This window comes from Colias eurytheme, chromosome 20 (genome assembly GCF_061535395.1).
Source record: "Colias eurytheme isolate Ceu_HAF_F1 chromosome 20, ilColEury1 Martin Lab GWU primary, whole genome shotgun sequence".
Taxonomy (NCBI): Eukaryota; Metazoa; Arthropoda; class Insecta; order Lepidoptera; family Pieridae; genus Colias; species Colias eurytheme.
The window spans coordinates 5,375,383-5,389,072 of record NC_142999.1 but is presented as its reverse complement, the minus strand read 5'-3'; the positions used below and the strand labels follow the sequence as shown (position 1 = coordinate 5,389,072).

Here is a 13,690-nt window from a genome sequence, read left to right as displayed (position 1 = left end):
GCGCACGTGAGTACGGTCCCTGTACCCTGTGTCTACGGCTCGTACGAAGCTCGCTACCCGCCCGCCTACCAGCCGCCACCACCCGGCGCCGCTTACCCCGACCGCTACCCGCAGCCGAGGGACTACGCGCGCAAGTACTAGTGCACGTGAGTACTCGTCCCTGTACCGGTGTACAGGTACTAGTGCGGCGTGCCACAGGGCACAGACACAGCTGTCTATGGCACGCTGCACGAGGCGCGCTACCCGCCCGCCTATCGTACACGTCGCCTGTGTACTGTATGTCTGTTAATCTGTGCCGTCATAGACAACCTATATTAATTTAAATAAAAATTATAGCAACTTTCTCGCCACATATCAAAATTGTTGGTGAATTGTTGTTCTACAAATGTAGGTATATGATTCGATGAAATGTATTGGAACAGAAATTGTTTTATTGATAGACTGACTGACAATGTACGACCCGACCCTACTATGGGATACGCAAAATTTTGCCTATGCTTTTATAGTGTAGGTGAGCCTTAAAATGGATTTAAAAACCAATTAGATAGGTTACATTCATTTCAATGAAAAATTTGTATTTTTTAGGATCAGAGCTATTTTGTTAGAAATGTACTATATATTATATGCTAGATAAGAAATTTAAAAAAAATATCGACTAGTTAACTGTTGTGTTTTTCATCTATTATTTTTTCGAGAACAATTTTCATATTTTTAACCTATTTTTTATTTTATAGGATTAGTTCCAAGAGCCGGCACACCACACACGGGATCGCATTGGACATTTTTCAAAACTCATCTTGGTGCATTCCTGAAAGTACAACAAGAATTATACTTGGAATGTGTAGTTGTTGATAAGTAAAATTTGATATACAAAAATGTGTGTGATTATCTAGTTAAGATATAAATATTCTTTACCATTAATTTGTTATAATTCATAATTACTATTATGACTACTGTTATGACAGTAAAATTAGGATAAAACTTGTAATATATTGGATTATGCGCACTTAAAAGGGTGAATAAAAGAAAGCATAAAACTAACAGTTGTTTTATTTATCTCCCATTATAAATGGTACAGTGTCTAGTCTGACCCTGTATTTATATAAAACTAATTTTAGCGTTTAAGGATTCGATCACTACCAACGACGACGACGACCACGACCAAAATTTCCATTCAGCCGAAATTTGTTCAAAGTAAAATACCTATGTATGTATTAAAATTCCCCGTCATACCAGTATGTACTTAGAAATAAAAAAGTTTTCGAGGTCAATAATATACAGGGTGGCCCAAGAAGTAGTGATATACAATCCGTGTTTTCCAATTACAGCACTAGAGCGCATTATGCGGCAAAATGCTTAACGTTGAATGTTCCAACTACAGCAACGCTTCGCACAATCGAGCACTCTTAAAAGTAATGCGCGTGAATTGATGCGTGCAATCGATTTAAAAAAAATTAATATAAGTATGGATGAAGGTACAAACATTGAAAAAAATGTTAATGAAATAATCAAAATCCAAATAACCGTAAATATTTTTCAACCAATTATTTTGTATACCACTTTATTTACACATTAATGAGGTTATTGCTAACTCTATGAATATTTTTTTGTTCAACACTGAACTTAGTGCAACCTGCTGGTGCATTTCACGTTCCAATTAAGCATCAGCATAATTCGGCATTGTGCGCCACTGAGTCGCATTATGCTCTGTAATTGGAAAACAGCCTGAATCTGGGAGGTAGAGGACCTACAAAGTCCTCGTCTTCACGAGAGAATGCCACAATTTGGACGAATTAATCTGAAAATTGAGAGTAGCAGAAGAAACCATTAAAAATAAAAGTGCGGTCAGACGTTTGAAAGACAACTTTTTCCGGTGATGTCGCACTTGCATTGAGTAACAGGGGGCGTCAATTTAAAAATTTCTTGTAAACACCTTGTAATTGGATTTACTTTGTTTTTGTTTTAAACCCTCGTCTGTCGGAACACAGATCTGTGCCAAATCATCGTCAGTTGGAAATATTGTGGCAGGCAGATATAGTTTAAATCTGCATAAACGACTAGAGTTGTTAACATTTTAATAATATGTTTCAACTAGGTCTTCACTAACTACCTAATTAGAAATTACATATTATAAAATATTTCAAATAAAATACTAGGTAAATCCTTTTTGAAAAGGGTATTTAAATGCAAAATAGGTAATTTTGATTTAGAATAGGTACAAATCACAATCCTACTAATTTTTTATGGGGAATAATAAAACGAGCGACTGAAAATAAAGTGAGCGACTGATTATGAGGTACTGATTTAATAACTTGAGCGGTATGAATTTGAGTAATCGACAAATAAACTAAACAAGCAACGAATATTAGTTGATAATAAAATACAGATTGAGCGTACTAAAGGAGGATTGTGATTAATCCATTTGATATATTAGAATTCTAACTGTGTGATAATATTACTATATGAGCGACTAAATTGCTAGTTGAGCGAATAGATTATTAAGTGAGCGACTAAATTACGCTCATCTAGAGCGACTAAAAACACTAGAATAAATTGTTCAAATAGTTATTTGATAAAAGTTTCAAAAACAAATTGAACTGATAGTACTACTCTGTCCATTATAGTATAAAGTATTTTTCAAAGTGATTTTTCTATTCGAAATACCTCGATTATGATAAAATGCCACTCAGTATAATTAAATTAATAAACCATATGCCAAATAATGAATATAATACAAGACGTAATTTTGTCACTCAAACAATTAATATTAGGTCGCTCAAATATTATGAAGCTGCTCATTTTGTATTTTATGTAACGCAAATTAATGTTTGTTAGTTGCTGATCTAAGTATTAATTTTTCATCGCTCGCAGTCAGTCGCTCACTTAGTAATTCTGTTACCCCAATTAATTATTTTTGATAATCAAAACTTTAATTTACAGTCACTCGTTTAAATACTACCCATTTTTTATCTGCGAAAGTTTGTGAGGATATATGTTTTAGTTGGTAGTCAAGTTTTACTCTTTTACGTAAATACTACTGAAACCGATAATACAATGAAATTTGGTATGTTGGTAGGTAGCTGAAGACCCAGAACAAGACAGTCTAGGTACTATTTATCTCGGAAAGCCCACAGCAGCGGAAACTATGCGGGGTTTTCTTTGAAATCGCGGGTGAAAATCTAGTATTTCTAATAAATCACACATTCCAAATAAAATAAATTATACAGTTTAGGATAGGAAACAGACCAAAATAAAACACCAAATTTATTTGATATATCGTTTATTGTTAACAACATAGTTTTTCAAATGTTTCGCAAATATTTTTGTCATAGAACGTTGTCAAGGCGGATGTAGGAAGTATGATGACCTCTCGTTTCATCATGTACCATGTTATGACCATCCCAAGTCATGCTTTCAATAAAATCAGATCTCATGATACATTATTCTTAACAGCAGTATTATTATAGATGGGAAAAATTGTATAATGAAGCAATTACATGTTAGCAGTTAGATAAAACAACCAAAAATCAAAGGTTCATTCATTTTAATAAGCATGATTATTTTAAAATTATTATATTACTATCTAATGTACTTAAAAGTCTCACAATTTCTACGAAATTTAATTTCTTTAGACATTTTAAATGTATACCTATATTATGTTCTTAGAACAATATGGCTTTGAATAAAAATAAGATTTGCATGTCACAAAGCATTTTGGTTAAGTATACCTACGACCGTTACGTCACACTATATAATTTAAACGCAATTAAGGAATTGATCTTTCGTACATATTTTCGTCAAAACATTTAGTTTTAATATGTTAAGATACATAATATATTATTTTACAACCAATTAAACTTGCCTAATATGTAAATGCAGGTAAAACTAGGTATAAGAAAGAATAAAAATCAAAAACACTACCACCATATTATTTGCGTATAAAATTTAATAAACTACGGGTTCGTAATTGAAACCAAGATTATTATTAAGATTTTCGATAAACAATGAAGAAAGAGTTGGTATGATATTTTCATTATGTGAAAATTGACTGAACTGTTTCGACCATAAATCGTTATCTCCTTGCGGCGCTGGTTCGTTAATATCTACGTCAAGATTCTTCAACGCTGTAATAGCATCTTCCTGACCCTGAACAGCAGCTAGTCGTAGAAGGCGGGTTGCAGTTGTGGTGTCCCTATTTAGACCACCTCGAGCTTGTGCATAGTAAATGCCGAGGTTATAAAGTGCCCCTGGGTGTTGCAAGGCTGCCGCTGACCGATATAGCTCCATTGCCTGAAGATTTATAAAATTTAAATTTATTTTTTAAAGTAATCCTTATAACTGTTAAAACGCTGAAAGAACTACCAGACTCAGCATTAATATTTTTGACTCAGTTGTTCAACTGTATAATATCGAGAGGCATTTTCCCACGGCAATGGAAAGTGGCACAGGTCATATTGATCCTGAAACCTGGTAAGGCTCCAGAAGAAGTGTCGTCTTACAGGCCGATAAGTTTGCTTCCTACTCTTTCCAAAGTAATAGAGATTCTTTACTTGAAAAGGTTGAACTCAGTTATAGAAGAAAACAAAATCATACCGGACCACCAATTCGGATTTAGACAAAAACATGGAACCACAGAACAAATTCACCGACTGGTAGAAAAAATTCACAAAGCTTACGAGGCCAAAAAATACTGCAGTGCAGTGTTTCTTGACATATCACAGGCTTTTGATAGAGTTTGGCATCAGGGCCTACTATATAAAATAAAAACTAAATTACCAACTAATCACTTCATATTTCTCAAGTCCTATCTAGAGGACAGACACTACCAAGTAAGGCAAGGAGAATATGTTACGACCCTTCACAAAGCTCACGCCGGAGTTCCCCAAGGAAGTGTACTCGGTCCTACACTGTACCTGCTATTTACAGCAGATTTGCCCATGACAGATGGCGTGGTAATTGGAACTTTTGCTGACGACACTGCAGCCCTAGCGATCCACGAAAATCCAGTACAAGCTAGTGAAAACCTCCAAGTCTGTCTTGATAAAATTACAGATTGGTTATCAACCTGGCGAATTAAAGCCAATGAAAAGAAGTCTGTACAGGTAACATTTGCGACTCGTTACGGCTCGTGCTCACAAGTGTCTCTCAATGGTGTACCTATTCCTCAGGCCGATGGCGCGAAATACCTTGGCATCTATCTGGATCGCAGACTCACATGGAGAACACATATTTTTACTAAACGTAAAGCCCTTGGCATTCAACTGAGAAAAATGTACTGGCTCCTCAACAAAAAATCTAAACTCTCGTTGGAAAATAAATTACTTTTGTACAAAAGCATCATTAAACCAATCTGGACCTATGGGATCCAGTTATGGGGAACTGCTTCCAACTCCAATGTCGAAATTTTGCAAAGGTTTCAATCGAAAATGCTTAGACTAATCACAAACGCTCCTTGGTATGTTACAAACCAACAGTTACACCACGATCTTAAAATTCGAACAGTTAAAGACGAAATCAAGCACTCTATGAGCTCCTACAAAAAAAGACTTGATAAACATCCCAATGCTTTGGCCATGGATTTAATGAAAAACGACACAAGATTCCAAAGACTTAAAAGAAAAGCTCCCATAGATTTATAAGAAAAAAAAAAAAAAAAAAAAAAGTAATAACGGCTGGCATCACTGGATCGCTCGCCCTACAAGTCTCAATACATTCATAACCAAGTGCTGAATGTTCTATTAACAGATTGCATTTACACATACATAAAAAAAAAAAAAAATATTTTTTATATTAAAAGCAAAACAATGTTTCTGTAAGCAATCATACAGTATGTATTATATTTTTAGATATCAAAAGGGGGTTGGGGTAAATATTATATTCTACAATATAATTTAAGTTTTCAATGAATACAACTGCCTCACAGTCAACAGAAGCAGTCAATCATAAAGTCTATTTACAAATTGAGGGTAGTTGGGTTGATCATTGAACTCTATATTGAACAAGTTGTTTGTGTTTATATGTTTGTTTGTCCTTTGTTCATGTTGCAATGAGAGCTTTTATGATATAATTTTAATACATAGGCATTTCCTTCGACTTCTGTTGGTGCGGTTGTGTGACAAGATAAAAACTATAATATACTTACTGCTTTCTCATCTGCTTCTACTCCAAGACCCAATTCATAGCAAAGGCCCAAATTGTAAAGGGCAGGAGGGTGATTTCTATTGGCTGCTGACCTGGTGAAGAGTTGTTTTATATTTAAAATTTTATTCACAAGGAATCACTATGATGTGTACAATTTTATCATTTAAACAATAACGAGGATATGGTCTTTTAGCTTATAAATTTTGTACAATTTGAATGTGACATGCTCTCTTTATTTAGTTTACAATTATCTAAAATCTCAGATGAAACTTGAAATATAATCTAGATAAGGCAAGGGCCCAATGATAATAACTCTTGAATTACTCATTTAATATAATTAAATGTTTAAAGAATACATAGTCACTTTTAATATCTTCAATTAAGTAGTATTTACCATATATTATTATGTAACATTGTATAAAAATACAAAACATACCTCAACAAGTTCAAGCCATCCTGATGATGACCACTTTCAATTGCTGCTAAGCCCAATTTATTTTCAATTGAATTGAGCACCTCTCCCAAGTCACCATCTGAACTTTCCGAGCTATTCTTACTGGCACTTGCATTCTCTTGCTTATCTCCACTGTGATCATTTGAAATCAAATGTACAGTAGAGGCTTTTGCAGTATGTACCTCATAGCCTGCTTCTAAACTCTTGATATTCCGGTTTTTAATGGGTTGAAAGGATTCTAGCAATGTGTTAGTTGGTGTGCATTTAGTCTGTTTGAAATGATCCTTAAGCTTCCAGTGGATAAGTTGCCCGGAGTACCATCCAAAAACTAATGCACTACTCTGTAAAGGAGTGAAACAAGCTTTCTTAAATTAATTTATAACCCATTTCTTTATCTTAAGATTGATACAATTTTAACAAAAAGGAACAATTGAAATCAGACTATGAATTGCTAAATTCCAAATTTACATTTTGGTATTAATGACCAACGCCATCAGTGACCATTAAAAATCAGGTTTATCAACAAGTAAAAGTAAGGATAGCAAGTGACATATTGCGCCCAAAATCAATATGTTTATTATTATAAATACAAATCGTGCTATCGTCGTAGACTTAAATTTGAAAGGACTGATAAAAACGTAATGCTTACCCATGTAATGGCACCGATCCAAGTACAATTCAAATTATCAAAATTCCATCTTTTACTGTTGGTATCATTATCATTTTGATACGAGTTCCAGGGTTTACGTGATGTGAACCAACAACAAGGAGTATTGGACCTCTTGTAAACATCGTCAGATAATCCATTTGATGAATTAACTACACCACCACAACTGCGTTTATCAAAATGATTAGCACTCCTCTCTAATGAGTCCCTCAGTCGCCGCGTTACATATTTCCACATTGTGTTAACGTGTAAAAACTATTAAGTTTAAAGTTTAGCCATTTTATTGAGATACATCATAAAACTAATTTGAGAGAGGTATCAAACAAATATATGAATGGAAGGTCGAAGGCCGACAGTGTAATCACTTTACGACACAGCTTTACGATTTACGAAGAGTGGAGACGAATATTATTTTGGCGTATGATTATGACAAGTTCACAGACAAGTTGCAACCACCAGCCACAGATTACAAAATAATGTATTTTGACATATTTTTGAGTGAGATGCGGCCATAGAGATACGGCATTTTATATATATGTATAAAGGTCCGACTTCAATAGGCGTAACTCGTAGAGGGAGAATGTACTAGAGATCACATCGGCGTATACCCGAACGAGATGGCGAATCCTTACGTCAATGTTGCCAACTATTACAAAAACTTTTTATCCGAAAAACTGGCAAAATATCTATAAATGTTTGGGTATTTTTTTGTAAGATAGGTTTATGAAGAAAAAGACAGATTTGAAAAGATTTTGTTATTTATTAACTTAACTAGCGACCCGCCCCGGCTTCGCACGGGTGCAATGCTGATACTAAATAGTAAATACACTACAGAAAAATTATGAACGTTGTATATAAAAACATAGCGGCCCGCTCCGGCTTCGCACGGGTATAAAATATATAGCCGGGCGGCTGGCCGGTACCGCCGCAAACGCTACGTCCCGCAATTTTTAAATCTATACTAATATTATAAAGAGGAAAGGTTTGTATGTATGTATGTATGTATGTATGTATGTATGTATGGTTTTCACGCTTAAACTACTGGGCCGATTTTGATGAAATTTGGCACAACCTTTTATTGCGAAATATGTACCACGGGCGAAGCCGGGGCGGACCGCTAGTATATATATATATATATATTCACTGTTGTATTGTATTGGTTCTTTTTCCACACCACCTGTGAGGTAAGAACCTTAGGTGCGTTTTTTTTAAAGAGGTATCCCCAGTAGGCCTAGTCCTCCTTTTTGGCATGCATCAATATCTGGAATAAATCGGACATTAGGTACTTTATATTATATCTTATTATATAATTATTATATATAATTATAATATCTATTTATATTATATAGAAAAAAAATTGGACTTTGTATGGAAATCTGTCAGCTGATTAGCGAAGTTTCCTTACAAAGTCCAATTTTTTTTTTACGAATTCAGCAAAGTTGTAGAACAAAAGTTGTTCAGTTTCATGAGTAGAAGCTCCTGTCTAAATTTTTCAAATGTCTTACCTTTCACCTTGTATATCTATATCAAATGAACAATGTATTCAAGGTATTTAATTGGTTAAGTATTAATGCTGTATTGGTTAAAATCGCTTCGAAAATTAGCCATTATTTGTCGTAAAAAGTAAATGACAAAAAAAGTTATTGTGGGTTATCCATAAGAGATAGACATATACCATCGCGGACTTTTCTGTAGACCTTTTCAATGTGTATAATACTTAGTACATTATTTTGATAAAACTCGTAGGGTTCAGCCAGCGTTTGCAATGTAAGCGGAAAAAATGTAAATTTTTACGACATCACATTAGAAACCTCAAAAATAACAGTACTTCTCCACTATTTAATGGGTGTTATTATACATATAAACCTTCCTCTTGAATTACTCTATCTATTAAAAAAAACCGCATCAAAATCCGTTGCGTAGTTTCAAAGATTTAAGCGTACAAAGGGACATAGGGACAGAGAAAGCGACTTTGTTTTATACTATGTAGTGATGACTAATACAAACATAAAAAAAATCTTATAATTAAGAGTTAAGGATGGTGTTGAATCCTTGACCTTCAAAATTATTGACCTTTAAATAAAATTAACTTGTTATAAAAGTTGCGTACCTTGTCATCCACCTCAGACATTTTTTTTGTTGCATAGTGCATCCTAACTTTTATATATTTTCCGCAGATGGATTTAATTAAAAGTGAATAGTGACAGTCTAAAAATAATTGATTTTTAAAATGATCACTTATTCTTGAAAAAAGATTTTCATTAAGGCATCTTTTGAGACATTCTTGAGAAATAGTATGAAAATAATTTTTCTTACTCATATCTCTATTTTGACGGAAAATTTTCTCACTAAATGTACAAATGGCAACTACATCTTTACTAGGATATTGCAGTCCCCCCTTGTCTTTTTTATACAAGAAACTTTTAAATTTATCCGCAGTCAAAACTGACGTACAATCAGGACACTTAAGTTCTTTTTTCAGTTGACTTACAACAAACCCTGCGATATAAATAATAATTTGTTTCGAAAATTCGGTCAGTTTACTAGGATCACTTAAATAGTCGTGGTCATCCATAGTGCGGATAAAATCAATGTCACGTATCTCAGAATCATCAGTTTCATCTATTAGTTTAATTCTTTCTGTGGTTTTATTTATTGCAATTTCCGGTTTGGTATATGTTAGTATATTTATTTCCTGTAGAGGAATGCAATTACCTGTAGTGATGTGTTTAAGTTCACCATGGACTAGCATCCGTTTGAAAGCGGATTTAAATTGTTTGGCTGTAGGGTTATTGTTAAATCCACCTTTAGCCCTAATCGCGCTAAAGAAATACTCCAAGTGATCTTGGCTAAGCTTATACGTACACAGAAATTGTAAGGATTCACTTCTGGCATAATTTTCGTATAGAAAAATTATCCCTCGTATACAAATCATAAAGCCCAAAAATCCAGTCTTTCGGTTTGTATTAAGGATGGGCATGCCACCTAAATGTAACTTCATTAAATATTGATATATTTGTTCAAGAATCAATTTAGTATTTAAAAAGTTTCCCTCGAATAGAGGTTTTTTATGTGTATATGCATTCATATTTCTTGAATTTAATATGTCAAACAAGTCATTTATATTTTTAATAAATTCTACTGTAGCCTCCGAATTTGAGAAATTATCTATTTTAAGTTCTTCGTTACAAAATTCTATGGCATCAGCAACAGAATTACTGAAAGTCTGAGCAGCCAACTTTACTTTCATGATCTGTTGCCTAAAATTCATATGAGATCTTTTCAGTTTATTAGCTAGGTGAAGTCCTTCATTTTCCTGCAAGTCAATTAAATGTTTGATGTATTCCCAGGAAATAGTGCGTCCCTGCCTATCAATGATGGGTCCTTTCTGAGCCAAAGTATTCCGTACTAATTTAAGCATATGTGATGGATCTGGGTATATAATAATTTTTTTGTCACCTACTTGGAAAGTAGGATCTATTTGAGTATCTTGTAAACAACACCCTAATAATTTAGCCATTGCAAAGTTTGTTGGACAGCCATCGAATGTAAGTGATAAAATTTCTACTCCACATTCATCATGAACGGTTTTAATACAGGTCTGAACTAAATTGGCTTTTTGGTATGCCGAAATACCATCTATTAAAAAGTACCCTAAAGGTATTTTCCAACTACCATTTATAGCAGTTAGCATAAAGACAAGGGCTTCCTTAGCTAATTGACCACTACTTATATTATTGCCACAATCTACAAACCCTATACAGTTTTGACCATCAAAATCTACATGCTTTCTAATAGCCATTTCATCGAAACATAGGGCGCAAAATAATTTGCGAAATGGATTCACTATACTATTAGCTAATTTGAGTAGTTTTATTGCTTCTAAAGATTCTTTACTGATCCCTGGACTACCGTCTATACACTGGTACCACCGTGAAAGAGTTCGTGGGTGAGGAAGGCATGTATTGAAATATTTTCGAACATGATCGTAGGCTCTTGGACTTATAAAGTGGAGAGTTAATGCAAATTTTCTTAACTCTACAGAATACTTCCTAGGTGCGGATTCTTTACAAATATATCTTTTTAAAAAGTCCTTATTTGCCGTTTCTATAGATGACAAAACATCAGCAGATTCTTGATTTATTAAACATCGGGCTTTTAAATCTTCTAATATGCTGCACAGTTCTGCATTCTTTTTCTTTAACCGCCACGCCCTTGTCCTCAATACTGCAATTTTCTTTTTTCTTTGCTCGGCTACACGTTCTTTATTTATTAATTTTTTTCTTAATTTGATTTTTCTCGGTGTTTCCACCTGGAAAAAAAAATATTAAGTTATTTTTTGCAAACTTGAAACAGAAATATATAATAGAAAAAAAATCTTTAATTAAAAAGTATTAAAATAATACAGTTTATATATTTGGGGAAATTAAAGCATGTATTAGTTCAAACTTCAAAACTATGTTACAGGCTTTAGATTCCCCTCACAATTATAGTAGATTTGATTCCTTTTCCAACTTAAATAATTTTACAATTTTAAAAAATATAAGACCACACAGATGTACCTAAATAAGACAAAATATACTACTTATACAAATAACTCTAAACAGTTACAGTGCTCCCACGGTAACTCTTCAAAATATATTTTTTGGTCACGCTATAAAACCACGCTGTGGCAACATTTCCTATACGCCATTAAAGATATCACTTCGGCTGTTCTTTAACATTTGCTACGGTTTTAGTTATTGCGCGAGCACTATATAGTTTCACAACGGCGGCTCCTGCTCCTGGCCCCGTGATCGGCCACAAGCGCTGTCACCATGCGCTGGCACCGGCGTGATGAAATTATTACTATACTCTACTTCATTGTTTCAGAAATAAATGTATTCATTCATTAATTTATTGTTGTATATGAAATAATGATATACCTCAAAACTTGGTTCAGGGGCTTTCGACTGTTTGCTAGTACTAGGTAGCTCAATAATATCCTGTAAAGATAAAGTTTAACTTCGGTAAACCAGAAAATTCAAATAACATAAATGTACAAAATGTACCCAAATGAAATTATTACTAACTAGCTATGTCCCGCGGTTTCACCCGCATTGCTCCGCTCCTGTTGGTCTGTTGAGATAATATATAGCCTAAAGCCTTCCTCGATAAATGGGCTATCTAACACCGAAAGAAATTCTCAAATTGGACCAGTAGTTCCTGAGATTAGTGCGTTGAAACAAACAAACAAACTCTTCAGCTTTATAATATTAGTATAGATATATATTTCACCATAATTTTATAATATAATCAATTTACCTCAAGACTTGGTTCAGGGGTTTTCGACTGTTCTCTTGTATTAGGTAGCTCAACAACATCCTGAAAAGATTAAGTTAGTTGAATCAGATAATACTAAGAACATCCATGTACAAAATAAAAGGTGTAAAAAAACCGGTGACTAATCCAGGCTTCACACATTCATATGAGCCGTGTACATACACAACAACACCTCATAAACTTCCTCTCCACGGTATGTCGTGCAGTTCTAAAATAGTGCAGTGTTGTTGCTCGTGGGAAAGTGCAATGAAATTATTAATTTACCTGAAGACCTGGTCCATGGACTTTTGATTGTTGGGCAGTACTCAGTCGCTCAACAATAATATCCTAAAAAAATAAAATTTGATTTAGTATAAATAGAAAATATACCCCTATAAAAATAAATTAATAACTTGTTTTGTTTATTATGTAGACGTAGCAACAAAATCGGTCTATGAATATTTAAACTACAACATTTAAATCCAAACTAAATGCATCACAAAAATTACTCACTGTTGTAAAAAGTGTTGGAATTGCATTGGGCATCAAATAGGTTTTTTTTTTCGTTTTTCGAAAATAACGCGACTCAAAATGTATAGAACATATTCTGTGACTTTTTCCTGGTAACCAGTTCTTCCTTCCGGTAGCTCGAATCCATCTGTTTAATGTACTTGTTTCTTTTGGAAACCTAAAAAACATATTTAATATTAAAAAAACATTTCACGATTTTGGGGAAAATTTTACCCTGTACTGGTATCCCTAATGTTAATCACATGATTATACCATAAATTTGAAACTACGTAAAAACAAATGGCGTCCTGAACAACAAGAACACTTCGTAATTTAGTCGGATAACACAAAAAAATGTTTACGTCTATTTCGATGAAAATATTATATATTTGTAGATAATTTCACATTAGAGTTAATGAAAATGTATCAACTATATCCAGTTCTATAAAACAATATACTTCAAATAAGTTTACTTACGTGTGAAAGGTAATATTTGGTAATCTTCGTTCCGGCCGATTTTTACAACCAATCACACTACAACGCACCATATTTTCACTTAAAGTCGGATTAAAACAGATCACTGTCAACGTTTATTAAACTTTGAAGTCACTTAACAG

The 13,690-nt window shown here is 33.7% G+C and overlaps 1 protein-coding gene and 1 long non-coding RNA gene across 2 annotated transcripts; one reads left to right on the top strand and one right to left on the bottom strand.

Moving 5' to 3' along the window:
* The first annotated feature begins 12 nt into the window (after positions 1–12).
* LOC149899664 (uncharacterized) lies at positions 13–1,041 on the top strand. Its single transcript, XR_016457876.1, has 2 exons — positions 13–146; positions 735–1,041. It is a non-coding gene; the product is annotated as an uncharacterized LOC149899664 (long non-coding RNA).
* A 2,222-nt stretch (positions 1,042–3,263) lies between these two features.
* Positions 3,264–7,679, bottom strand: LOC149899663 (uncharacterized). Its single transcript, XM_090113852.1, has 4 exons — positions 7,245–7,679; positions 6,578–6,936; positions 6,143–6,233; positions 3,264–4,290 (listed from the first exon to the last, which is right to left on the bottom strand). The coding sequence occupies exons 1-4, from the start codon at positions 7,497–7,499 to the stop codon at positions 3,946–3,948; spliced, it is 1,050 nt and encodes a 349-aa protein (XP_089969978.1). The 5' UTR covers positions 7,500–7,679; the 3' UTR covers positions 3,264–3,945.
* Between the last annotated feature and the right edge of the window lie 6,011 nt (positions 7,680–13,690).

What these genes read in the sequence shown, in the direction of transcription:
- LOC149899663 (XM_090113852.1), bottom strand. Translation starts at nt 7,499, where the DNA reads ATGTGGAAATATGTAACGCGGCGACTGAGGGACTCATTAGAGAGGAGT. An exon ending in GGATCGGTGCCATTACATGG is followed by an intron (nt 6,937 to 7,244) that starts GTAAGCATTACG and finishes ACTCCTTTACAG; the next exon opens with AGTAGTGCATTAGTTTTTGG. An exon ending in TAGAAGCAGATGAGAAAGCA is followed by an intron (nt 4,291 to 6,142) that starts GTAAGTATATTA and finishes ATAAATCTTCAG; the next exon opens with GCAATGGAGCTATATCGGTC.